Source organism: Salmo salar, chromosome 03 (genome assembly GCF_965601325.2).
Source record: "Salmo salar chromosome 03, fSalSal1, whole genome shotgun sequence".
NCBI lineage: Eukaryota > Metazoa > Chordata > Actinopteri > Salmoniformes > Salmonidae > Salmo > Salmo salar.
Window position 1 is genome coordinate 73,131,536 of NC_138293.1, and position 26,593 is coordinate 73,158,128.

The 26,593-nt window shown below is 43.7% G+C and overlaps 1 protein-coding gene across 1 annotated transcript in view; it reads left to right on the forward strand.

Annotated features, from left to right (window-relative positions):
• Window positions 1-26,593, forward strand: part of LOC106601381 (ectonucleotide pyrophosphatase/phosphodiesterase family member 7) — a 51,079-nt gene that overhangs the window by 22,851 nt on the left and 1,635 nt on the right. Inside the window, exons 2-4 of the mRNA XM_082973119.1 lie at window positions 23,517-23,714; window positions 25,483-25,640; window positions 25,897-26,532. Of these exons, the coding sequence (XP_082829245.1) occupies window positions 23,517-23,714; window positions 25,483-25,640; window positions 25,897-26,532 (992 nt within the window). The remainder of the gene's footprint in view (window positions 1-23,516; window positions 23,715-25,482; window positions 25,641-25,896; window positions 26,533-26,593) is intronic.

Sequence of the window (26,593 nt, forward strand, 5' to 3'; positions counted from 1 at the left end):
ATTAGGCTTTCCCAAGGCAATTCAGAGAAGCAGATCATAATGTTGGTGTGCATAGTATAGAGTTACTAGACCAAAAATATGTGGACACCTGCTCGTCGAACATCTAATTTCAAAATCATGGCATTAATATGGAGTTGGTCCCCCCTTTGCTGCTATAACAGCCTCTAATCTTCTGGGAAGGTTTTCCACTGTTGTAACATTACTGCGGGGTCTTGCTTCCATTCAGCCAAAAGAGCATTAGTGAGGTCGGGCACTGATGATTGGTTGATTATGCCTGGCTCGCAGTCGGCGTTCCAATTCATCCCAAAGGTGTTCGAAGGGGTTGAGGTCAAGGCTCTGTGCAGGCCAGTCAAGTTCTTTCACAGCAATCTCGGCAAACCATTGTCATGCTGAAACAGGAAAGGGCCTAAAATGCTATTTGGAGTACACATAGCCTATTAGCTATACAGTTGTAATGTTCCAATTGTAATGAACATCACTTAAACTCAAACCCTGGTTATGGCCCTGTTTAAAGCATTTCCCTCACTGAGACAACAAACAATTTGCCCAATTGACGGAGGCAACTTCTTGTTGCACGCGGTACTCAAGTTCAGAACCGCTGTCAGTCAAAACCCATACTGAGCTGTGAAGCGGAGACCTTGAGCTCTGACGTCATGTATACTTACTGTACAGCCAATACGTTCCAATTTAGGCGCTTATCAGTGTCCAAATATGCAATTTTCAACCTGTATACGGGTACAAGTGCAAAGAGCTACCAGATTGTTTCCTAAAAGTTCAAACATGGTTACATTTAATTTCATTGTTTGAAATGTTCAAGGAACGTTCGCCAACTGGTTTGACATTGGGAATGTTCTCAAATAGTTCAGAGAATGTTCAGAAACAACGTTCTTCTGTAGGAATTTCAGTACTTCCACAGAACATTCCACACAAGTTCCCATGTGGTTCTTTTTAATGTAATATTTTTACAACATTCTGGGAACGTTCTCAAAAATTGTGTGACTTAAGTGATGTTCTCAGAACACTCAGAGAATGTATGGTTCTCTTGTATGTCAGTTGTTGGCAAAATTCTGGAAATGTTCCAAAAAAATGTAATTCTACACATTAAATCAATTAGCTCTAAAAATCTTCCATTAAAACCACAAGAAAACTTTCGTAACATTTTAATGAGAATGTTCTAAGAATGTTATTTAAAAACATATACAAATACATTCCGTTCTCAGAACATTAAAAAAAGTTCCATAAAATACAAAAGAAAACGTTGTTAATGTTCAGAAAACGTTTGAAGCAAACAGTGCATTCAGAGTCAACAAAACTCTCACCATCCAGTATCTTGTTAAGTGTTTTCATGTGTGTTGGCCGTGCCCACTAAATGGCCAGACTTGATCTTAATAAGTGCTTGTTTCCTTTGAAATAGGGTCTGTATGAATGTGTAAAAAAACAATGCATGCTAGCTTCATTCTGGTGATGCATTAGACTAATTCCAGGGATAGAGAACAGAAGATCATACAGTGCCTTCAGAAAGAATTCACACCCATTGACTCTTTTCACATTTTCTTGTGTTAAAGCCTGAATTTAAAATGAATTAAATTTCTTTTTTTTTTGCTGGCCTACACACAATACCCCATAATGTCAAAGTGGAATTATGTTTTTCGAAAGGTTACAGATTAATACAAATTAAAAGCTGAAATGTCTTGAGTCAATAAGTATTCAACCCCTTTGTTATGGCAAGCCAAAATAAGTGCAGGAGTAAAAATGTGCTTAACAAGTCACATAATAAGTTGCACGGACTCACTGTGTGCAATAATAGTATTTTTGAATGATTACCTTATCTCTGTACCCCACACATACAATTATCTGTAAGGTCCCTCAATCAAGCAGTGCATTTTAAACACAGATTCAACCACAAAGACCAGGGAGGTTTTCCAATGCCTCGCAAAGAAGGATACCTATTGGTAGATGGGTAAAAATAAAATAAGGAAACATTGAATATCCTTTTTAGCATGGTGAAGTTATTAATTACACTTTGGATGGTGTATCAATACACCCAGTCACTACAAAGATACAGACGTTGTTCCTAACTCAGTTGCTGGAGAGAAAGGAAGCCTCTCAGGCATTTCACCATGAGGCCAATGGTGACTTTAAAATCCCAATGCCTGTGATAAGAGAAAACTGAGGATGGATCAACAACAGTGTAGTTACTCCACAATACTAACCTAACTGACAGAGTGAAAAGAGGAAAGCCTGTACAGAATACAAAATATTCGAAAACATGCATCCTGTTTGCAACAAGGCACTAAAGTAATACTGCCAAAAATAGGGCAAAGCAATTCAATTCTTGTCCTGAATACAGTGTTATGTTTGGGGCAAATCCAATACAACACATTACTGAGTACATTCTCCATATTTTCAAGTATAGTGGTGGCTCCATCATGTTATGGGTGTTTGTAATCGTTAAGGACTGGGAAGTTTTTCAGGATAGAAAATAAACGGAATGGAGCTAAGCACAGGCAAAATCCTAGAGGAAAACCTGGTTCAGTCTGCTTTCCACCAGACACTGGGAGATTAATTCATCTTTCAGCAGGACATTAACCTAAAATACAAGGCCAAATAAACACTAGAGTTGCTTACCAAGACAACATTAAATGTTCCTGAGTGGCCTAGTTACAGTTTTGACTTACATCAGCTTGAAAATCTATGGCAAGACTTGAAAATGGCTGTTTAGCAATGATCAACAACCAACTTCACAGAGCTTGAATTTTTTTTAAAGAATAATCTGCAAATATTGAACAATCCAGGTGTGCAAAGCTCCTAGCGACTTACCCAGAAACACTCACAGCTGTAATCGCTGAGAAAAGTGATTCTAACATGTATTGACTCAGGGGGTTGAATACTTATGTAATCAAGATATATTGGTGTTTTATTTTTCATAAATTGTTTACAAATGTTCCCATTTTTCTTCCACTTTTCATTGAGTGTTTTGTGCAGATCATTAACAAAAAATGACAAATAAATACATTTTAATCCCACTTAGTAACACAACAAAATATGGAAAAAGTCAAGGGGTGTGAATACTTTCTGGAGACACCGTAGGGTCGAATCTCACTGATGCTGTGTCACAATAAAAAATAAATAAATAATTTGCATGACTAATGCCTAAAGCAAATGTATGTCCATGTTTCCTACTGTATCTGTGCTTGGAGTTCAAAAAAGTGAACCCAAAATAAGCTAGCAGTGTTATTAAAGTCTTATTGAAACATTCAGTGAAAGTTTCAAGTTATTCAAAAACATCAAAATAACCTTTACATATAGTTTGTAATGTTAAGAAAACTTTCAATAAAAACCACAAGAAAACTTTAGTAACGTTCAGAAAACCTTATCAAAATGTTATTTAATTACTTTCAAATAGCCTATAATTTCCATTAATAAAAAAGCATTAATAAAAACCTCCCGGGAAAACTTTCAAGGAACCAGAGTAAAACGTTCTCAAAACCTCCCTGCAACCTACAAATAAACGTTTCCAGAACAGGCAACATTTTTACTTTACATTAAAAAAAGTAACATTTTATCGGTCAGGAAACGTATTATTTTGTTCCCACGACCAATGTGAAACCAAAAACATATGTTCCCACAACTTCCAAGGAACCAAATGTGCTAGCTAGGTAATGATTGACACCTGTGAAAGAGGGCTTGGGAAAGTGTGAGGATCATATCAAAGAGGATCAGTCAGGGCACACTGTGACCTGACTGTTATTAGGTGCCAAAATGAAATGACCAGTCTACAGCCGCTTCAAGAAATCATTTAGCCAGTCACAACTGAAAAAGACATATATATGGATCCTCTCTCTAGGCAACTGTATTTCACAAAAAACCATCAAGCCAGCAAGTAATTCCTTTTTACCTCTTTCAGAACCAGTTTCATTTGCCAATAAATAATAGCTAATGACTGATTGAACAGTCCTTGTTCTTGGGAGAAAACCTGGTAAGAATTAAAACTCTGAAATACCGAATTTATTTTTTACTAAGCAGGATTTATTTTAAAAAATGTATAGGAAAGTTGTGTGCTCTTTAACAACTTTGTTTTAGTGATATAATATCAGCAGTCCTTTCAAGCATTCCAAGATCTCCAATAATTATTGCTCATTGCATTTCACCTCAGTAGTGGCTTTAGGAATAGGTAATGAACCACTCAGCAGCCTCTACTCTATGCCTGGTAAAGCTATACAGACCATCCACCATTGAAAAAAGAGACATGAAGCACTCTAAACAACCTCTCACTTACATTGTTATAGGTGCTGTATGGAGCTTAGTGCAAAATACATCAGATCTTGACCGTCCAATACCCATTCCCCCAAGTGCAAAAACCATAAGTCCTTTCAAACAAATTTTAGATAAAATGCTACTTTTCACAGCAGAGATTCAAGGTTAGCTTCAATGTTATTCTCTGTTAGATGGATCTGAAGAGCTGCCCATAGGGAGCTGTCATTTAAATAGTTATTGTTCTTTATTGTTCCAGTCCATCCCAATGGGGAATGATTATGGGAAAGCTCTGTCAATGTTGAACAGTGGTAGGTTTTCAGAGCTTTAATATGATCTTCTTCCGTATGCCTCTCAAACAGCCTCAACGGCAGCTTTTAATCGAGAGGTGAAAAGATTAGGAGGCGCACGAGTTTTATCTCTAATATATAGTAATGTTTTACCTCTAATATACAGTATAGGTTCTGTCTCTTGGGTGAACCCACAGTATTGTTCTCCTTTATCTGAAAATGATTGAATGGAAGTGTTGGTCTGAATACAACTGCTTTTACACACAGTAGGTGTTAAAATAACAGAAAATATACTCAATCTGCCACCTGGCCCTCTGACTCTTTCACACTGTCTGGGGGAATGCCGACACGGTTTAGAAAGGTATTATCTGTTACCAATCTGATGAGTATACAAGCCAGCAAAGCTTTGAAAATTATTTCAACAAAGCAAGACATTAGCCCTTCAACCATAACAGAGATGGCTGTACTGCATTCACACCTAAACTCCCATTCACCAATAACACAACTCTAGCCAAATACTGCACCAGATCTCTCTGTAAAATGGATGTCAATAAAGAAGAATGAAGAATACTTTATTGATCTATACTGGACAAAAATATAAACAAAACATGTAAAGTGTTGGTCTCATGTTTCATGAGCTGAAATAAAAGATCCCAGAAATGTTCCAAACACACACAAAACCCTATTTCTCATAAATGTTGTGCACAAATTTGTTTACATCCCTGTAAGTGAGGATTTCTCCATTGCCAAGATAATCCATCCACCTGACAGGTGTGGTATATCAAGAAGCTGATTAAACAGCATGATCATTACACAGGTTCACCTTGTGCTGGGGACAATAAAAGGCCATTCTAAAATGTGCAGTTTTGCCACAGATGACGCAAGTTTTGAGGGAGCGTGCAATTGGCATGCTGACTGCAGGAATGTCCAACAGAGCTGCCAAGTCATGTGGAATCCATAGATTTGGCCCTAATACATTTATTTCAATTTACTTATTTCCTTCTGTGAACTGTAACTCAGTAAAATCTCTGAAATTGTTGCATGCTGCATTATATTTTTGTTCAGTATATTTTCCTTACCATGGAACAATGTCAGAGCACCATTACAAGTGTTGTTTCTCTGGTAAGCACGACACAAATTATAGTTTGGTGATCAATCATTGGGTGTGGCATTAACACAGATTGCATTTGAGGCCTATTTGCTGTATGGTGATGTGTCCTTGTAGGGTAGGATGTGACAGTGGGCACAATGGCATCAGATCCCTCGGAAATGATGGAGCAGGATGGAAGTGTTTTCCGTGTCCTTGGGTACAAAGCTGCAGATGGAACTGTTTATTCTCTTTCTTTTTCATTCTCACTTCACTCATCACATTAAGTCACCGGCACTCCACAAAGCCTTGGTAGAATGAAATACTCATTGGGAGATGGCATTTTCCTTCTAGTCCTTTCAGAGAATTTGTGACCAAAAACGAAAAATGTATTTGTCTCATCTGTCCCTTGTCCACCAACCCCTGTCTGGAATTCGATTTGCAGCCATTGCCTTTGTTCACTTTGCTTTATTCTTCATCACTAGTCTCCTTCCTCTGTCTACTTAATTTGTGCCAATGTAATTTTTATTTTTTATTTTTTATTTCACCTTTATTTAACCAGGTAGGCAAGTTCAGAACAAGTTCTCATTTACAACTGCGACCTGGCCAAGATAAAGCAAAGCAGTTTGACACATACAACAACACAGAGTTACACATGGAGTAAAACAAACATACAGTCAATAATACAGTAGAAAAATAAGTCTATATACAATGTGAGCAAATGAGGTGAGATAACGGAGGTAAAGGCAATAAATAGGCCATGGTGGCGAAGTAAATACAACATAGCAAGTAAAACACTGGAATGGTAGATTTGCAGTAGATGAATGTGCAAAGTAGAAATACTGGGGTGCAAAGGAGCAAAATAAATAAATAAATACAGTAGAGGAAGAGGTAGTTGTTTGGGCTATTTATAGATGGGCTATGTACAGGTGCAGTGATCTGTGAGCTGTTCTGACAGCTGGTGCTTAAAGCTAGTGAGGTAGATAAGTGTTTCCAGTTTCAGAGATTTTTGTAGTTCGTTCCAGTCATTGGCAGCAGAGAACTAGAAGGAGAGGCGGCCAAAGAAGGAATTGGCTTTGGGGGTGACCAGTGAGATATACCTGCTGGAGCGCGTGCTATGGGTGGGTGCTGCTATGGTGACCAGCGAGCCGAGATAAGGGGGGACTTTACCTAGCAGGGACTTGTAGATGACCTGAAGCCACTGGGTTTGGCGACGAGTATGAAGCGAGGGCCAGCCAACGAGAGCGTACAGGTCGCAGTGGTGGGTAGTATATGGGGCTTTGGTGACAAAACGGATGGCACTGTGATAGACTGCATCCAATTTACTGAGTAGGGTATTGGAGGCTATTTTGTAAATGACATCGCCGAAGTCGAGGATCGGTAGGATGGTCAGTTTTACGAGGGTATGTTTGGCAGCATGAGTGAAGGATGCTTTGTTGCGAAATAGGAAGCCAATTCTAGATTTAACTTTGGATTGGAGATGTTTGATGTGAGTCTGGAAGGAGAGTTTATAGTCTAACCAGACACCTAGCTATTTGTAGTTGTCCACATATTCTAAGTCAGAACCGTCCAGAGTAGTGATGCTGGACAGGTGGGCAGGTGCAGGCAGCGATCGGTTGAAGAGGATGCATTTAGTTTTACTTGTATTTAAGAGCAGTTGGAGGCCACGGAAGGAGAGTTGTATGGCATTGAAGCTCGTCTGGAGGGTTGTTCACACGGTGTCCAAAGAAGGGCCAGAAGTATACAGAATGGTGTCGTCTGCGTAGAGGTGGATCAGAGACTCACCAGCAGCAAGAGCGAAATCATCGATGTATACAGAGAAGAGAGTCGGCCCAAGAATTGAACCCTGTGGCACCCCCATAGAGACTGCCAGAGGTTCCGGACAACAGGCCCTCCGATTTGACACAGTGAACTCTATCAGAGAAGTTGTTGGTGAACCAGGCGAGGCAATCATTTGAGAAACCAAACAGTATGTCATGTGACATACTGTATGTCTACAGTAGATATCCTTATCCCATCTTTTCTGTCAGTATAGCCTTGTAATTTGCAGCCTCGGTCCTTCCAGTCTCAAATCAAATCAAATTGTATTTGTCACACGCGCCGAATACAACAGGTGTAGGTAGACCTTACAGTGAAATGCTTACTTACAAGTGTAACCGATGTGAAATGGCTAGTTAGCTCGTGGTGGTGCGCGCTAATAGCGTTTCAATCGGGTGACGTCACTCGCTCTGAGACCTGAAGTAGTTGTTCCGCAAGGCCCGCGGCTTTTGTGGCGTGATGGGTAACGATGCTTCGTGGGTGTCAGTTGTTGGTGTGTGCAGAGGGTCCCTGGTTCGAGCCCAGGTAGGGGCGAGGAGAGGGACGGAAGCTATACTGTTACACAAGCACTTAACCAACAATGCAGTTTTAAGAAAATCCCAATAGCGTGGCTATATACAGGGGGTACCGGTACAGAGTTATATCTCATCTCCCATGTCTTGGTTACCCTTTCCTCATTAATTGTGCCTCTCCTTTCCCCATCCGCATTGGTTGTGCACTCCTATCCTCTTGAGTCTATTTCACTCATGGCTCCCACTGTTGTGTCTCGACAGTCCTCTGCCCTTTGCACAAACAGATCGATCACTTCCACCTCTCCTTTTTGTCACCTTTTCTGTCCTCAGCTAAAAATACTTTTCACACTCAATTCAATGTTGCCACCGACCACATCCAATCCTCTCACCTTCCTCTTTTGGCCCCTCTCCTTAAATGTAATCCTTCTTCATATTTCTGCCTCCATGTTTGTTCCTTCGAACTCTGACTTGTGATCTCTACCGACCAGAAAGTGTTACCCCCAGACACTACCACCACAGCTCAGGGGTCAGTGGCCCTTGTGAACACTCACGGATGTGTTTTTAAAGTCACAGGCATTCTGGAATCCCTGGAACACTTGTGCACAATAAATGCTCATAAGGTTCATTTCACTCATAAAAACATGACAACTCCAAGTTGTTGACTGAGCCAGACCTTTTACAGTGGTCAATAAAAGGAAATTCATGGAAAGCTGGTGAGCCCGTAGTATGACTGAAAACATACAACCCACCGAAAGCAATGCTTAAACTAAAGGTAAACTTCAAGGACATATTCTATGGACCTGATACCAGATGTAAGTCCAGAATGACAGTTTAATTGCATAGACATGGTCATCCCCATTGTTCCAATAATAAATCTCAGCAATGCCCATTTTCCCCATTGATGGAATCTCACCGGTGATCCTCTTATCTCCTTGACAACACTGACACTAACAGATAGGGAAGGTGGAAGAGACGGAAGGTCACTGCAAAGACATTTGTGACTCCTGAAATAACAAGTTTGGATCTCATAAAGCAGAAACAATGGCAATACGCTCCCGTGTGGCTCAGTTGTTAGAGCATGGTGTTTGCAACGCCAGGGTTGTGGGTTCGATTCCCACGGGGGACCAGTACGGAGAAAAATGTATGAAATGTATGCATTCACTACTGTAAGTCGCTCTGGATAAGAGCGTCTGCTAAGTGACTAAAATGTAAATGTAAGATCAGTGGGCCATACGTATGCCCTTGGCAGCCACAGAAAACAGTCTGTAGGAGCTAGGTTGAGATGATTATTGGGCCAAGGCCCTACTGAAGTGTCTCAATCAACAGGGAGAAGCAACTGATTCTAAGGGTTCTTGACCATGGATGAGTATCTAATGGAAGAGAGTCCTCGGACGCATGGACAGACGTTGAACTGCTGAGTACCACAAAGACCAAGGTGTCATTAAGGGAAGGGATTATACTTAGATGACAGTCTGTGGAAATGGCTTCAGTGTGAAATGAAGGGTAAGCAACAAAGTGTTGCATCATGCTGAGGTTTTTGGGGGATGTTGTGCTTAACCACCCCAGCTGCTTAACCTGCTTAACCACCCCAGCTGATGAAAAAAACATGACGCAAAAACTACATAACATATTAAATCTGATCGCGTTGTAACGAAAACCAAGCAGTGATAATAATAAGCTCTGATGGGGTCCTCTTATGGCCCATCGATTTCCAATAGGCGAGATCAGAGAGACCTGGAGGGGTAATTACACTGTGCACGCAGAGGTCGTCCTGAGCAAATATCATTATCATCAGATTAGAATGAAAGGCTGGCGCAGGTTGTACGCAGTGGCGTGAAGGAGACCCAAAAGAGAAGCCAGGGGAGAGGCATCTCTCACACGCCTCTGACCCCTCATCTGTTTCCACGTCCCCACCTGGCTCCCGCCTAATCTGGGCGCCACCTCCACAGGTCAGCCCCTACATCACACTGACACAAACAAGGGGACTCCAGGTCAGGGAGGCAGACCCATTCATCAGTTAGAGACAGGGCTGATGATGAGGAAGATAGCCCAGAGTATCAACAAGATGAACATGGAGATAAGAACATACAGAGGATGGGCAGCAATATTGTTGTTATTGACAAATTACAAACTGGCAGGAGGGTCTTCATGAATCATCTTTAGAGATACTGTATGTTATCTAACAACAAACTTACAGTAGAATGTGTGAAATGCTGTATGTGTTCCTGTTTCATAAACTGGGCCGAAAATAAGAGCATAATTTCTCTAACTGTGCAGAATGTTTTGAAAAATACACATCAGGATACTGTACTTTCAAACTGTATTTTCATCGTTTCTGAGGTTCATGAAAAGAAAGGGCATGACAGTTGAGCATGGCGCCCAAGAAAGCAAACTGTGGCTGTTGTTCATATCAAGTGCACAGAGGAAGATGGTTGAATCATGGCTGACTGATAGAGCCCTAGCGTGTCCCCGTCTGTGGAGGCAGAGTTTCTGGGTGCCCCAGTGAGAGGTTGCCGTGCCACTCTGACGAGCCTCTGACGTCTCTATTGGTGGAGCGCAGTGTGGGAACTTGCTTGGCCGCCTACATTAACATAAACAAGCCGTGCTGCTAGGGTCCGCCTGTCAGGGGCTGTCACCGAGGAGGACAGAGGAGAGCTGCCTCTGCATTAACCTCCAATCTCCCTCTCTCCTTGCCCCGCAAAAAGTGGGGATTAGTCCTCAGTTAGGAATTGCTTTTGGCTCCTTGTCACTCCTGGACGATTATTGAACCCCCACCCCCGAGGCTATTATTCTACCCTCTTCTGCCACTTTCCCTGTGGGAGGGAATCCCTGGTGTTTCAAGTCATATTTTTCTTCCCCGCGCCACCGCTCACCCTTCTCTCCTGTCGGTCAACCCACATCCACCTCTGGTTGAGGATTTAGCAGATTCTTGACATTCCTGCCTCAGTAATCTCCGTGGCTGCCATGCCACCTCCGGGAGAGCCAGTCACTGCTGCAGCATCACTGACGGAGACACAGCGTGAAGGCGAGAGAGACTGCCCTCGTTCACCACCTCCATGCTGAGTGCGGGCTGAAGGTTGTCCCTGTCACAGGGGGGAGAAAAGCCACAGTTCAACTCATCTTCCTCCTCCTCTTCTTCCTCGTCTGTAAACCTCAACCACCCAGTGGAAGGCTGTGATGTGTGGTGCTGTGTGGTGGTGCTCCACGGCTATGCCTGCCTGCCTGGCTGTGTGACGCTGGGAGAGACTAATCCATATCTCCAGACCTCAGGCCTAATGAAACCGACTGACTGTTGGATGGAGTCAATAGATGCTTAATTACTAACGAGAGTAATGACAATAACAATCACATTCTCTCCTGGCTGACATAATTAAGAGAGGCATGAAAGGCATACCAAGGGACAGCTGCCTCTGAGCAAGCCAGTAATTAGTGCAAGGGCTGAGGAGGCAGCTTCCGGCTAAGATACATTAGACAAGGGGAAAACACCAGGTCAGTCCCTTCCCATTTCTTCAAACTTCTTTGTGTCCTTTCAGGGTTCAGTGAACGGACATAGTGCCAACCTGTGGCTAAGTTAAGCTACTTCATGTGTTTGGATGGAGTGCGTGCTGTTATTCAAACGTTGTTGTTTTGCTGTTCAACTTGCTTTCCCTTCATGGCAGCGGAGGCTGCAGCGCTGCCATGTGTGTCAAACCTCCTCCTCCTGTACTCAGCCACTCTGGCGGCACAGCGTGAGACCCAGGGAAACACTCAATTTCTGTAATAGCCTGGAATGGAGTAAATATCACTCGGCCCCGGCGTTTACTCATTCAAGCTCTGTTATCGCTTGCTGCCTAATTTTCTGGTGCATCGACAAAGGCAGAGGGCGTTTCCGTGGAGAGGGAACCCTGACATTTTGCTGCTTCCCTTCACTTCGCGCTCTGTTCATTTCACAGCAATTATCTTGAGTCATTCCTTACATTCAGCAACAGAAACTCAAGGGAAAGACCCAGCCACTAGCTAATTGCTTTCAAATGGAAATACAAAATAATCACACGGCTACTTTGTCAAAATGACTCCTGTAATGCAGCATTTGGCTGGGTAAATTGATCTGGGACTCCTTTTAATGTACCTTTTACGATGCGTCCTCTGCCATTTCATGCTCAAACCTTTTTCCAAAAATCCCTTGTGAAATCCTAGCCTTGCTTGTTTCACAAGCTGCACTTCCCATCCCAACTCGTTTGTGTAAAAAAAACTATATTTTAAGGAATGTTTCACCCACAACTCTTACAGAGAGGTAATGTGGTATCCTGGAGCATGTTTCCCTTTTTGTTTTATGAGTCTCAGCATGTTTCCTCCTCTTTGAAGCTGGGGAGTGTCGTGTAGATGGGCGGTGGGAGGCAGGCAGGAGGAGGCAGCTGCTGTGAATCTCCATGAGAGGGAGAGAGCGCCATTGTGAGAGGATCTGTGGAGAGGAGCATTATGGAGGAGCTCTGAGTCAGAACGAGTGGGGTGGCAGGCAGGCAGGCAGGCAGGCAGGCAGGCAGGCAGGCAGGCAGGCAGGCAGGCAGGCAGGCAGGCGGATATTATAGGGATGGAGGTGTGTATGCAACCCTGTTCTGTGGGCGAGAATAGAGTATCTCCCGGGTACCAGATAATTATCGTCAGCTGTCCTGTCTCATATAGCATCACTCAACAGACAAATGTAATATTCAGTACAGGCTTAGAGAAAGACAAAACATTTTTGGGGCGGAAATGAAACAGAACTATGAACTATAAACCAGCATGTAATCATTTAGAATGGTTTGAACTGCTAAATGCAGCAAAACAAGTTATCTTCTATGAGTATGAGCATTTTATTTAGGTCAATAAAGCCAGGAGATAGCAGTGGTCACACAGATAATAACATGGTCAAAGTTGTACTACAGCTTAAGGCATATTTGAATACCTTCTACAATAATACTAAAACAATGATATACAACTTTAAGTGTTCCTGGATGGATATTTCAGGTAATTCTTTCTCTGAATTCCTTTTCAGACTGAGACTCTACAGAGGCTGCTTTATCTTACGTGGTACAGACACACTTTATCTTTGCAGTCTAAATGCACGTAAAGAAATGATTAAATATATGGTACAGAAACCAAAATGTCACAGTTGAGCTCCTTTTTGAAGCTTTGTGTAAAACATAAAGGCACATAAGAAATGTTAATGAATTGTCTGTGGAGTAGAAGATCAGAGGAGCCAAACGAATTTCATATCACACCTAAAGACCTGGCATTTAATTAAAGTGGCTTGAAAAATGGCTGCCTGGTCGGCTGACAACGGCTTCTCTTGAAACAAATTAAAGAAATCAATTACTTCCTTGTGAAGGTGTAAATCCAGAGCGCTGGAGCCACCCAGTGCCACCAGGCCGAGAATAAAGGAGCACAGGGGGGGGGGGGGGGGGGGGGGGGTACCATGCTACATCTGACTAGAGCTGCTGCTGCTGCTGGAGAGTTTCAGGCTGGAGAGCCTGAAAGGCCCCACACGCTGGAATAGAGCTGCAAATCAGCCCTGGCTGCTGCTTACAAATGCCTCGCCTCCCCTCTGCTGCAGGCTCACATACACCTCACTCACTCTTACATCAGGTCTGTTACTTAAGCATCTGAGGCAGAAGCTATGCATGTAGAACACATACTGATATAACACATACACTACCGGTCAAAAGTTTTAGAAAACCTACTCATTCAAGGGTTTTTCTTTATTTTTACTATGTTCTACATTGTAGAATAATAGTGAAGACATCAAAACTATGAAATAACACATATGGAATCATTCCGGCGCCGACAGAGATGGCCGCCTCGCTTCCCGTTCCTAGGAAACTATGCAGTACGTGTTATTTCTTACATTGCTACCCCAGGAAATATTAGGTTTTATTACATACAGTCGGGAGGAACTATTGGATATAAGAGCAACGTCAACTCACCAACATTACGACCAGGAATACGACTTTCCCGAAGCGGATCCTCTGTTTGGTCCACCACCCAGGACAATGGATCAGATCCCAGCCGGCGACCCAAAACAACGGCTCCGCAGAAGGGGCAGACGGAGCGGTCTTCTGGTCAGGCTCCGTAGACGGGCACATAGCGCACCGCTCCCGAGCATACTTCTCGCCAATGTCCAGTCTCTTGACAGCAAGGTACACGAAATCCAAGCAAGGGTTGCCTTCCAGAGAGACATCAGAGATTGTAATGTTCTTTGTTTCACGGAAACATGGCTCACTCGGGATACGTCATCAGAATCGCTACAGCCACCCGGCTTCTTCACGCATCTCGCCGACAGAAACAAACATCTCTCTGGTAAGAAGAAGGGCGGGGGTGTATGCCTTATGATTAACGAGACGTGGTGTGATCATAACAACATACAGGAACTCAAGTCCTTTTGTTCACCTGACCTAGAATTCCTTACAATCAAATGTCGACCGCATTATCTACCAAGAGAATTCTCTTCGATCATAATCACAGTCGTGTATATCCCGCCCCAATCAGACACATCGACGGCCCTGAAAGAACTTAATTTGACTCTATGTAAACTACATATCCTGAGGCTGCATTTATTGTAGCTGGGGATTTTAACAAGGCTAATCTGAAAACAAGGCTCCCTAAATTTTATCAGCATATATCGAATGCGCAACCCGGGCTGGCAAAACCCTGAATCATTGTTATTCTAACTTCCACAACGCATATAAAGCCCTCCCCGCCCTCCTTTTGGAAAATCTGACCACGACTCCATTTTGTTGCTCCCAGCCTATAGACAGAAACTAAAACAGGAAACGACCATGCTCAGGTCTGTTCAATGCTGGTCCGATCAATCGGATTCCACGCTTCAAGATTGCTTCGATCACGTGGACTGGGATATGTTCCGCATAGCGTCGGACAATAACATTGATGAATACACTGATTAGGTGAGCGAGTATATTAGCAAGTGCATCGGTGATGTTGTACCCACAGCGTCTATTAAAACATTCCCCAACCAGAAACCGTGGATTGATGGCAGCATTCGTGCAAAACTGAAAACGTGAACCACTGCTTTTAATCAGGGCAAGGTGACCGGAAACATGACCGAATACAAACAGTGCAGCTATTCCCTCCGCAAGGCAATCAAACAAGCTAAGCGTCAGTATAGAGACAAAGTAGAGTCGCAATTCAACGCCTCAGACACGAGAGGTATGTGGCAGGGTCTACAGTCAATCACGGACTACAAAAGGAAAACCAGCCCCGTCGCGGACCACGATGTCTTGCTCCCAGACAAACTAAACAACTACTTTGCTCGCTTTGAGGACAACACAGTGCCACTGACACGGCCCGCTACCAAAACCTGCGGGCTCTCCTTCACTGCAGCCAACGTGAGTAAAACATTTAAACGTGTTAACCCTCGCAAGGCTGCTGGCCCAGACGGCATCTCCAGCCGCATCCTCAGAGCATGCGCAGACCAGCTGGCTGGTGTGTTTAAGGACATATTCAATCAATCCTTATCCCAGTCTGCTGTTCCCACATGCTTCAAGAGGGCCATCATTGTTCCTGTTCCCAAGAAAGCGAAGGTAACTGAGCTAAATGATTATCGCCCCGTAGCACTCACTTCCGTCATCATTAAGTGCTTTGAGAGACTAGTCAAGGACCATATCACCTCCACCCTCCCTGACACCCTAGACCCACTCCAATTTTCTTACCGCCCCAATAGGTCCACAGACGACGCAATCGCAATCACACTGCACACTGCCCTAACCCATCTGGACAAGAGGAATACCTATGTAAGAATGCTGTTCATCAACTACAGCTCAGCATTCAACACCATAGTACCCTCCAAACTCGTCATTATGCTCGAGACCCTGGGTCTCAACCCCGCCCTGTGCAACTGGGTCCTGGACTTCCTGACGGGCCGCCCCCAGGTGGTGAGGGTAGGTAACAACATCTCCACCCCGCTGATCCTCAACACTGGGGCCCCACAAGAGTGCGTTCTCAGCCCTCTCCTGTACTCCCTGTTCACCCATGACTGCGTGGTCATGCATGCCTCCAACTCAATCATCAAGTTTGCAGACGACACTATAGTGGTAGGCTTGATTACCAACAACGACGAGACGGCCTACAGGGAGGAGGTGAGGGCCCTCGGAGCGTGGTGTCAGGAAAATAACCTCACACTCAATGTCAACAAAACAAAGGAGATGATCGTGGACTTCAGGAAACAGCAGAGGGAGCAGCCCCCTATCCAAATCGACGGGACAGTAGTGGAGAAGGTGGAAAGTTTTAAGTTCCTCGGCGTACACATCACAGACAAACTGTAATGGTCCACCCACACAGACAGCGTGGTGAAGAAGGCGCAGCAGCGCCTCTTCAACCTCAGGAGGCTGAAGAAATTTGGCTTGTCACCAAAAACTCTCACAAACTTTTACAGATGCACAATCGAGAGCATCCTGTCGGGCTGTATCACCGCCTGGTACGGCAACTGCTCCGCCCACAACCGTAAGGCTCTCCAGAGGGTAGTGAGATCTGCACAACACATCACCGGGGGGCAAACTACCTGCCCTCCAGGACACCTACACCACCCGATGTCACAGGAAGGCCAAAAAGATCATCAGGGACAACAACCACCCGAGCCATGGCCTGTTTACCCCGCTATCATCCAGAAGGCGAGGTCAGTACAGGTGCATCAAAGCGGGGACCGAGACACTGAAAAACAGCTTCTATCTCAAGGCTATCAAACTGTTAAACAGCCATCACTAACATTGAGTGGCTGCTGCCAACATACTGACTCATCTCTAGCCACTTTAATAATGAAAAATTGATGTAATAAATGTATCACTAGCCACTTTAAACAATGCCACTTTATATAATGTTTACATACCCTACATTACTCATCTCATGTGTATATACTGTACTCTATACCATCTACTGCATCTTGCCTATGCCGTTCGGCCATCGCTCATTCATATATTTTTATGTACATATTCTTATTCATTCCTTTACACTTGGTGTGCATAAGGTAGTTGTTGTGAAATTGTTAGGTTAGATTACTTGTTAGATATTACTGCATGGACGGAACTAGAAGCACAAGCATTTCGCTACACTCGCATTAACATCTGCTAACCATGTATATGTGACAAATACAATTTGACTTGATTTGATGTAGTAACCAAAAAAGTGTTAGTATATTCTTCCCCAAAGCTAATACACTACAGACAAATAACCAGCTAATACTATCCCATATAGCAACACAAAGTACAGACAATGGCAGATATACAGTTCAAAGAATGACGTTTAGAGAATAATGAAGAAATCTAATGTGAAACACTTCCAGCACAATGAGTAGAAATGCATCCACAGTACATCTTTATCCAAGAAATGGTCATCAGTTCTCAGATGAATTGTTCCATCCTAACTCAATATACTGCTGGTCTGCACAACGCTACTCAGGGCAAACAGAATGTGGCCTTCCTTAAAATGTTCATCTCATTGTTATCAAATCAGTGTCATGAAGCACTGACAACAAGCAACCTGCTAATGCAATGCAATGGCATAACCATCCAGTGAAGGTCATAGCCTTGTAGTTTGGGCATATATTCAGATTGATGAAGTGCTGACATGTACTTTCAACCCTTACAACGGTAACATTACAGTAATACAGTAATAGCAGCCGAGAGCCCGGGCAGAGTGGGACATGTAACGTGCATGAAACATTAAATCAAAGCCGAGCAACTAGTCCTCGAGTGCGAGCATCCTCCTGAACTTTAGCCTTGTGCACTGCCCTGAGCAACGTGCTGTCATTGGCAGTTAACTGGCCATGGTGAGTCTGTACTGTTACTGTAGGTACCCGAGTGTAAAGCCTCCCAACAGCTGAGCAACAACAGCGTCCCTCTGTTATGGCCAGGGTGTTTGACAGGTGTGAAAGAGTCCTCTCTCTTTACCACCTCTGCCATTTTCCTGTTTCAGTGGGGGCTCCTCTGGAGAATTTTTTTTCCATTTCAACAAAGCCTCCCCTTGACATGACAACACCATGAGAGAGGCTGTCAGCTGCTGCGGGCCTGGCCCACTGTGGATCACACCCCTTCAGATAGTGCCAAACATCGACAAGGGAGAGGGAGGAGAGGCAGGGAGGGGGTCTGCTATGCTGGCTCTGTTGCTGAGCAATGCCGGCAGGGAGGAATACGTATGAGAACTAATTGAGCTATGTTAGTGGGCAAAAAGCCTACATTTGACATCTCTACCTCCCCTGCTCCAAACCATAATAATATCCAAGATGCAAAAACATACAAGTGATGAATCTATTGTGTAGAATACAGAGACCACATTTGACATTGTATAAGCATGAGCTATATGAATGTGACATGCAATCTCAACAGAATTAACCATAAACACAGTAGTGTTTAGTAGTGGCCGCCGGTCTGGCACAGTGGATACTGAGCTAAATGCTTATTTGTGTGTAACCTGATAGAGGGCTATTCATGCATCAAATGTCTGTTTACTTACAATTCAAAACACAGCGAGTGGGCTCTCTGAACATTGGCCTGTACTTGACCCCATGATTATCAGCCACCAAACAGTGCATGCTCAAACAAACAGCATGCTAGTCATTTAAACCTTATCGATGAGTTCTTGGAAATGAAACCAAGGGGAAATTGTTCAGTTAAAGACGGAACAAAGTCGGTTCATGACAAGGAATACCACATTTAATCTAATGGAATGTTTCAATCAATAACATGTCATGTGTACTGTATATCTCGTAGAAGACAGAGAGCTCCAACTACCAGATGGGTGGACAGACAGAAAATAAATTCCATACAATTTGAGAGAGTTTCATTGTATTGTTTAGTGTGATTGTATCCTTAGTTGTAATCTCCATGTGGTGCAATAGTATTATATGGGCAGCAGGGAGTGCTAAAGACAAATAATTAACTTTTCCACAAGATGCAAAAATAGAGATTCCCTGTGGAAATTATAAACAGAATTGTGAGGGTCATATAAAGTTTCCCTGCCCCTGAAGTTCAGCGTGTGTGTTTTTTGATAAAGTTCTCATGGCAGAGATCTGAGATCTTGGTCTCAACAGTCCTAAATGCTCCACCAAATCTTGCTGACGTTGGACTAGGGATGGAGTTAATATGAAACAGCTACTGAATATGAATGAGGTAAATGAGAGCTGATGAATGTTATCCCTTATCTCTGTGAAGATTAGATATTTCCCTTGAACTCCCGCCAAGGACAAAAGAAAGAACCCATTTGAAGTGCTAGCTTGTCAGGAAATTTGATCGACATTGATAAAGTAGCATCATAAACCAGTGAGTGATATACAGTACAGTGTCTGGAAGGGTACATGATTTGAAGTAAAGCCCTAGAAAGACAGAGGCCACAGCCAATAGTTTTGTTTTGTTGTTTGTTTGTCCATGGTCATGGTGGCAAATTCCAAATCTAAAAGGATATTTAGCACTAGCCCAAAGCTAAAAACACACTGAGGAGTGAGTTATTAAAAGGAATATGTCTATGTTAGGGGAACGTAGTGGGAGAAATACTTCGGTGCTACTCCATACGATATGATATGTGGCTCTGTTCACGCCAGGTGAACTGAGCAGGAGTTAACGACTTTGGTGAAACTTCACATGATTATTGCATTTCCATTTGTTTCCCTTGCATTCAGTAGCATCAGGAAACAGCAGAGGGAGCAGCCCCCTATCTACATTGACGGGACAGTAGTGGAGAGGGTGGAGAGTTTTAAGTTCCTCGGCGTACACATCACGGACAAACTGAAATGGTCCACCCGCACAGACAGCGTGGTGAAGAAGGCTGAAGAAATTCGGCTTGTCACCAAAAACACTCACAAACTTTTACAGATGCACAATCGAGAGCATCCTGTCGGGCTGTATCACCGCCTGGTACGGCAACTGCTCCGCCCATAACCGTAAGGCTCTCCAGAGGGTAGTGCCCAACGCATCACCGGGTGCAAACTACCTGCCCTTCAGGACACCTACACCACCCGATGTCACAGGAAGGCCAAAAAGATCATCAAGGACAACAACCACCCGAGCCACGGCCTGTTTACCCCGCTAACATCCAGAAGGCGAGGTCAGTACAGGTGCATCAAAGCTGGGACCGAGAAACTGAAAAACAGCTTCTATCTCAAGGCCATCAGACTGTTCAACAGCCATCACTAACATTGAGTGGCTGCTGCCAACATACTGACTCAACTCCACCCACTTTAATAATGGAAAATTGATGTAATCCATTTATCACTAGCCACTTTATATTATATAATGTTTACTTACCCTACATTACTCATCTCTTATGTATATACTGCATGCTATACCATCTACTGCATCTTGCCATCTTGATGTAATGTATCACTAGCCACTATAAACAATGCCACCTTATATAATGTTCTCATACCCTACAATGCTCATCTCATATGTATATACTGTACTCTATACCATCTACTGCATCTTGCCTATGCCGTTCGGCCATCACTCATTTATATATTTTTATGTACATATTCGTATTCATTCCTTTACACTTGTGTGTATAAGGTAGTTGTTGTGAATTGCTAGGTTATATTACTTCGTCGGAACTAGAAGCACAAGCATTTCGCTACACTTGCATTAACACCTGCTAACCATGTGTATGTGACAAATACATTTGATTTGATTTGATCTATGAATCACATGTCCAGCCTATGCAAACGGAAGAACCAAGAACACGGATGGTTCCTGATGTTGTGGGATTCTCTCTGGTGTTTACAGAACAACTGAGGGGTATACTACATACATAGCTAGATGTACCCAGGCTTTTCTGAAATGAACTAGCTTCAGATCGCTTCACATTCCAGCTCAGGCTTCATCCGTACTACGACAGTGGATATTGCTCATCTGCCTGCCACTAACTCTAGCAGGCTTGTAACTGCGCATGAATGTCTCGTTGCAGCCTGCAGAAGCCACACATGGCTAGTCGAACTCTTCACTGAGACAATACTGAAATATCCGTCAGTGCCACATTTTTTGGTTTGTTGCTGAAATCATTATGAAGTAAAAGTGATCTTGCAAATTCAGCAGGTTATGATGTGAAATAGGCTGTTAGAAGTGCCGCCTTTCTTTTAAACGTTCCACCCACACAGACAGTGTGGTGAAGAAAGCGCAACAGCGCCTCTTCAACCTCAGGAGGCATAAGACATTTGTCTTGGCCCCTAAGACCCTCACAAACTTTTACATATACACAACTGAGAGCATACTGTCGGGCAGTATCACCGCCTAGTACGGCAACAGCAACAGCACCGCCTGCAACCGCAGGGTTCTCCAGAGGGTGGTGCGGTCTGCCTAGCACATCACCGGGGGCAAACTACCTGCCCTCCAGGACACCTTCAGCACCCGATGTCACAGGAAGGCCAAAAGGATCATCAAGGACATCAACAACCCGAGCCACGGCCTGTTCACCCCGCTACCATCCAGAAGGCGAGGTCAGTACAGGTGCATCAAAGCTGGGACCGAGAGACTGAAAAACAGCTTCTATCTCAAAGCCATCAGACTGTTAAATAGCCATCACAAGCCGGTTACCACCCGGTTACTCAACCCTGCACCTTAGAGGCTGCTGCCCTATTTACATAGACATGGAATCACTGGCCATTTTAATAATAGACCACTAGTCACTTGAATAATGTTTACATACTGTTTTACTCATTTCATATGTATATACTATATTCTATTATTTTGTATTTTAGTCAATGCCTCTCCGACATTGCTCGGCCTAATATTTATATATTTCTTAATTCTATTCTTTTACTTTTAGATTAGTGTGTATTGTTGTGAACTGTTAGATATTACTGCACTGTTGGAGCTAGAAACACAAGCATTTCACTACACCCGCAATAACATCTGCTAAATATGTGTAAGTGACCAATAACATTTGATTTGATGTGCTTTGGTGTGCATATCAATGCACATAGCATCTTTTTCCCCACTTCTATCGATAAAATATTGTACGTCATACAAAACGTCATACAAAAGTTTTACTGCGTGTGAACTTTCAAATGCATCCTGTCGTTAATAAATATGTAATGTCATAGGTATTTTAATGTAACTATTTTTGAACACAAAAAAAACATTTGATAAATAAAATATTGAATCGGTCGTCATCCTCAAATGAAGGGAATGATTACGCAATGTTTGCAAGAGGGTGGTAATCTGATTTCATTGGTCCTCAACTTGCGACTCAGACACTTCATTCAGGATAAACTGAGTTATGCCGAGGTTTACATGGAAGACAGCAAACCAAATGTCATTGTTTTCAATGACAGCATGACGGTAAATACCGCTGAGCCTGGCGGTGAATGCCGTCAGCCACCACGGTAGACGGGACTTGCCGCCAAAGTTCAGACTTTTGCAGTCTACCGTAGCGTTGTTTTCTAACTGTCTGTTTAGTGAAATCATCATAGCAACGCATACCGTCGTGCTGGCTTGCTTTTGCCGTCACCATCTTTCTTGCCCCGCTATGCCGACGGGTATGACGGTTTTTGCGTACCCCGTCTAAACGCAGCATTAGCTCTGAGTTATGCTGTGTTTAGACGAGGGACAGCATTTAACGTCATGCTCTCATTGAAAACAATGACATCTGGTTTGCTGTCTACCTCGTACCATCTAAACGCAGCATTAGCCTCCCCAGAGCAGGTTAGTTCTGAAGCATTCATTGCCATAGAAAGTTGCCTAGCTAACTCCTTAAACCAGCTACTTAGTATACACCCTGGTTCTGTGAGATCAGGATTCAAGGTTGCTATTAGATTAGGATAGTTCTGTCCTTGTGCTGTTCTTGTCTATTAAGGTTATGTATTATGTCATGTTTTATGTTTTGTTTGGACCCCAGGAATAGTAGTCACTGCTTTAGCAGTAGCTAACGGGGATGCTAATGAAATACTAAACTAAATAGTAAATACTATCAGGTTACGGTTTCCCTAGAGACTGGAGTCTGGAGAGACTGAAGAGGTACATCCTCTAATTTTCTTCTCAATTTTCTAGGCGTCAGATCGATCATGTACCATCCACACTCAAGGTGAAATCCATACGTGTCATTCCCCTTTGCCAATTATTCACTAGAAACTCAGAAAGACGGATGGACAAACGGACAGACAGACGGGCAGACAAAGACCATGAACATAACAGCCAAGCTGTTTACAACATTCTGGAACTGATTTAATATCTTGCAATCACAATAAAAGAGAGTTCCTATACAAGCACAGGAACAAACATTGGATGGTAACTACACAGTACATAAAAACATAATCAAGCACCATGCATAAATGTGCTGAGCAAACATCGATCTAATCAACTAGATACTATATGATCAGATAAGATGAAACTTTGATCACATGCTGCTGGCACAGGGAAGGGAAATGTGCTCAGGTGTAATGGGAAGGGGAGGGGCTTTAAGGCTTTAACCGTGAGGTGCTGGAGTCAGTGTATAGCAACAGCCTGCATACCCAAGGATCAGAGTAAAGTAACAGACTCAGCTCTGTGTCATGCCCACTATGTTGTGGACAGTGAGTCTCTGCCTCCTGTTGGCCACGTCCTCCAGGTGTACCGCTGGATAGATACAGCATCAAAGGCCAGCATAAAGTACTGCTTGTCTCCTTCGATGGCTTCAGGTGGGACTACGACCACGATGTGGACACGCCGAATCTGGACACAATGGCCAAAGACGGGGTTAAGGCCAGATATGTGACCCCACCTTACCTCACCATCACCAGTCCCACACATTTCACCCTCCTAACAGGTACCTACTGTAGATCGATACCCAGGCATAACCCTTTTCTACAGGCTCCAAGAGAGCAGGTACCTACTGTAGATCGATACCCAGGCATAACCCTTTTCTACAGGCTCCAAGAGAGCAGGTACCTACTGTAGATCGATACCCAGGCATAACCCTTTTCTACAGGCTCCAAGAGAGCAGGTACCTACTGTAGATCGATACCCAGGCATAACCCTTTTCTACAGGCTCCAAGAGAGCAGGTACCTACTGTAGATCGATACCCAGGCATAACCCTTTTCTACAGGCTCCAAGAGAGCAGGTACCTACTGTAGATCGATACCCAGGCATAACCCTTTTCTACAGGCTCCAAGAGAGCAGGTACCTACTGTAGATCGATACCCAGGCATAACCCTTTTCTACAGGCTCCAAGAGAGCAGGTACCTACTGTAGATTGATACCCAGGCATAACCCTTTTCTACAGGCTCCAAGAGAGCAGGTACCTACTGTAGATTGATACCCAGGCATAACCCTTTTCTACAGGCTCCAAGAGAGCAGGTACCTACTGTAGATCGATACCCAGGCATAACCCTTTTCTACAGGCTCCAAGAGAGCAGGTACCTACTGTAGATCGATACCCAGGCATAACCCTTTTCTACAGGCTCCAAGAGAGCAGGTACCTACTGTAGATTGATACCCAGGCATAACCCTTTTCTACAGGCTCCAAGAGAGCAGGTACCTACTGTAGATCGATACCCAGGCATAACCCTTTTCTACAGGCTCCAAGAGAGCAGGTACCTACTGTAGATTGATACCCAGGCATAACCCTTTTCTACAGGCTCCAAGAGAGCAGGTACCTACTGTAGATTGATACCCAGGCATAACCCTTTTCTACAGGCTCCAAGAGAGCAGGTACCTACTGTAGATTGATACCCAGGCATAACCCTTTTCTACAGGCTCCAAGAGAGCAGGTACCTACTGTAGATCGATACCCAGGCATAACCCTTTTCTACAGGCTCCAAGAGAGCAGGTACCTACTGTAGATCGATACCCAGGCATAACCCTTTTCTACAGGCTCCAAGAGAGCAGGTACCTACTGTAGATCGATACCCAGGCATAACCCTTTTCTACAGGCTCCAAGAGAGCAGGTACCTACTGTAGATCGATACCCAGGCATAACCCTTTTCTACAGGCTCCAAGAGAGCAGGTACCTACTGTAGATCGATACCCAGGCATAACCCTTTTCTACAGGCTCCAAGAGAGCAGGTACCTACTGTAGATCGATACCCAGGCATAACCCTTTTCTACAGGCTCCAAGAGAGCAGGTACCTACTGTAGATCGATACCCAGGCATAACCCTTTTCTACAGGCTCCAAGAGAGCAGTGATTCTGTGGAGGTTCATGTTCATGTCATGGTGGTCCTTTTTTTTCTCCAATTATTGGATCACAAGTCATTCCCAGTTTAGTTTATAAGAATTGTGAATGTGACTGGGAAAAAGGAATTAACTGTAATTCAATGTCCCAGGGTCCAGCAGCTTTCAGAGTTGAGTAAGATGATTATGTTGGGAAGGCTGAATGAGGAATTTCTATTTTCCTTGACAGAAATTCTCATTTTTGACTGTTGAATCATCAGTGCCAGTTTAAAATAAATTGGACTTCTTTGAAATTAAATTCCTTTAATCTCCAGTGTCGGTCGTAAGACCTTGTCCAAGAAGCGCCATGGCACTCACAGGCTATAAAGTTGATAGAATTTGTCATGTGAATGTGGCAGACTGAATATTGAGAGATTGACAGTGACTCTTTTCAGGGCGCTACATTGAAAACCATGGGGTGATCCACAACATGTGGTTCAACATCACCACCAGTGAGAAACTGCCTTACTATGCTACCCAGTTTAAGAATGAGTGGTGGGACAACGGCACTCTACCCATCTGGATCACAGCCCAGAGACAGGTCAGAATGATTTCAAATGCACCTTCATCTTAAATCACTCCTGCATTTGCTTTACATTAATACAAATCAAATCAAATGTTATGTCAATGCAAATAGTCTGGTAGCCATTTAAATGTCTGTGCATATATGCATGTACGGTGTGTGTGAGTGTTGTCTGTAAGACTGTGTGTGTGTGTGTGTTTGTAAGACTGTGTGTGTGTAAGACGGTGTGTGTGTGTGCGTGACACCTCTCTTCATCCCCATTTTGTCTATTCAGGGCCTGAGGGCTGGCTCTCTTCACTTTCCTGGCACGCAATCCACCTACCAGGGAGAGACGCAGACAGTGAAGGAAGTGGAACCACGGTTTTATGACCAAAAAAAACCCGAGACAAAATGGCAAGAGAACGTAGAGAAGGTGATGGGCACCTGGTTCAGTGAGATGGACCTGGACTTTGTGTCACTGTATTTTGGGGAGCCTGACGGCACAGGCCACAAATACGGGCCTGATTCCCCTGAGCGGAGGGAGATGGTCAAGCAGGTGGACAGAACAGTGGGCTACATCCGCAGCTTGGCTGAACAAAACGGACTTGCCGATAGTCTCAACATTGTCATCACCGCTGACCATGGGATGAGCAATGTATACCGCAACGGCTTGGTGAAGGAGATCACCGTTTCCAGGATCCCCGGATTCTCCTTCAGAGATATAGCCTTTCACCTGGTGGACTTTGGGCTCTCTGGGATGCTGCTTCCCAAGAAGGGCATGCTGGATAAGGTCTACAACGCCCTGAAGGGGGCGCACCCTCACCTTCATGTCTTCAAGAAGGAGAAGATGCCCAAGCGCCTTCACTTTGCTAATAACAACCGCATCCTACCCATCATTCTCTTCTCTGACCCTGGATATGTCATTAACGGAGTGGGTTTATAGCATGTCTCTATAGTATTTAGTAATAGTAGATCGCTTAAACACATTATGT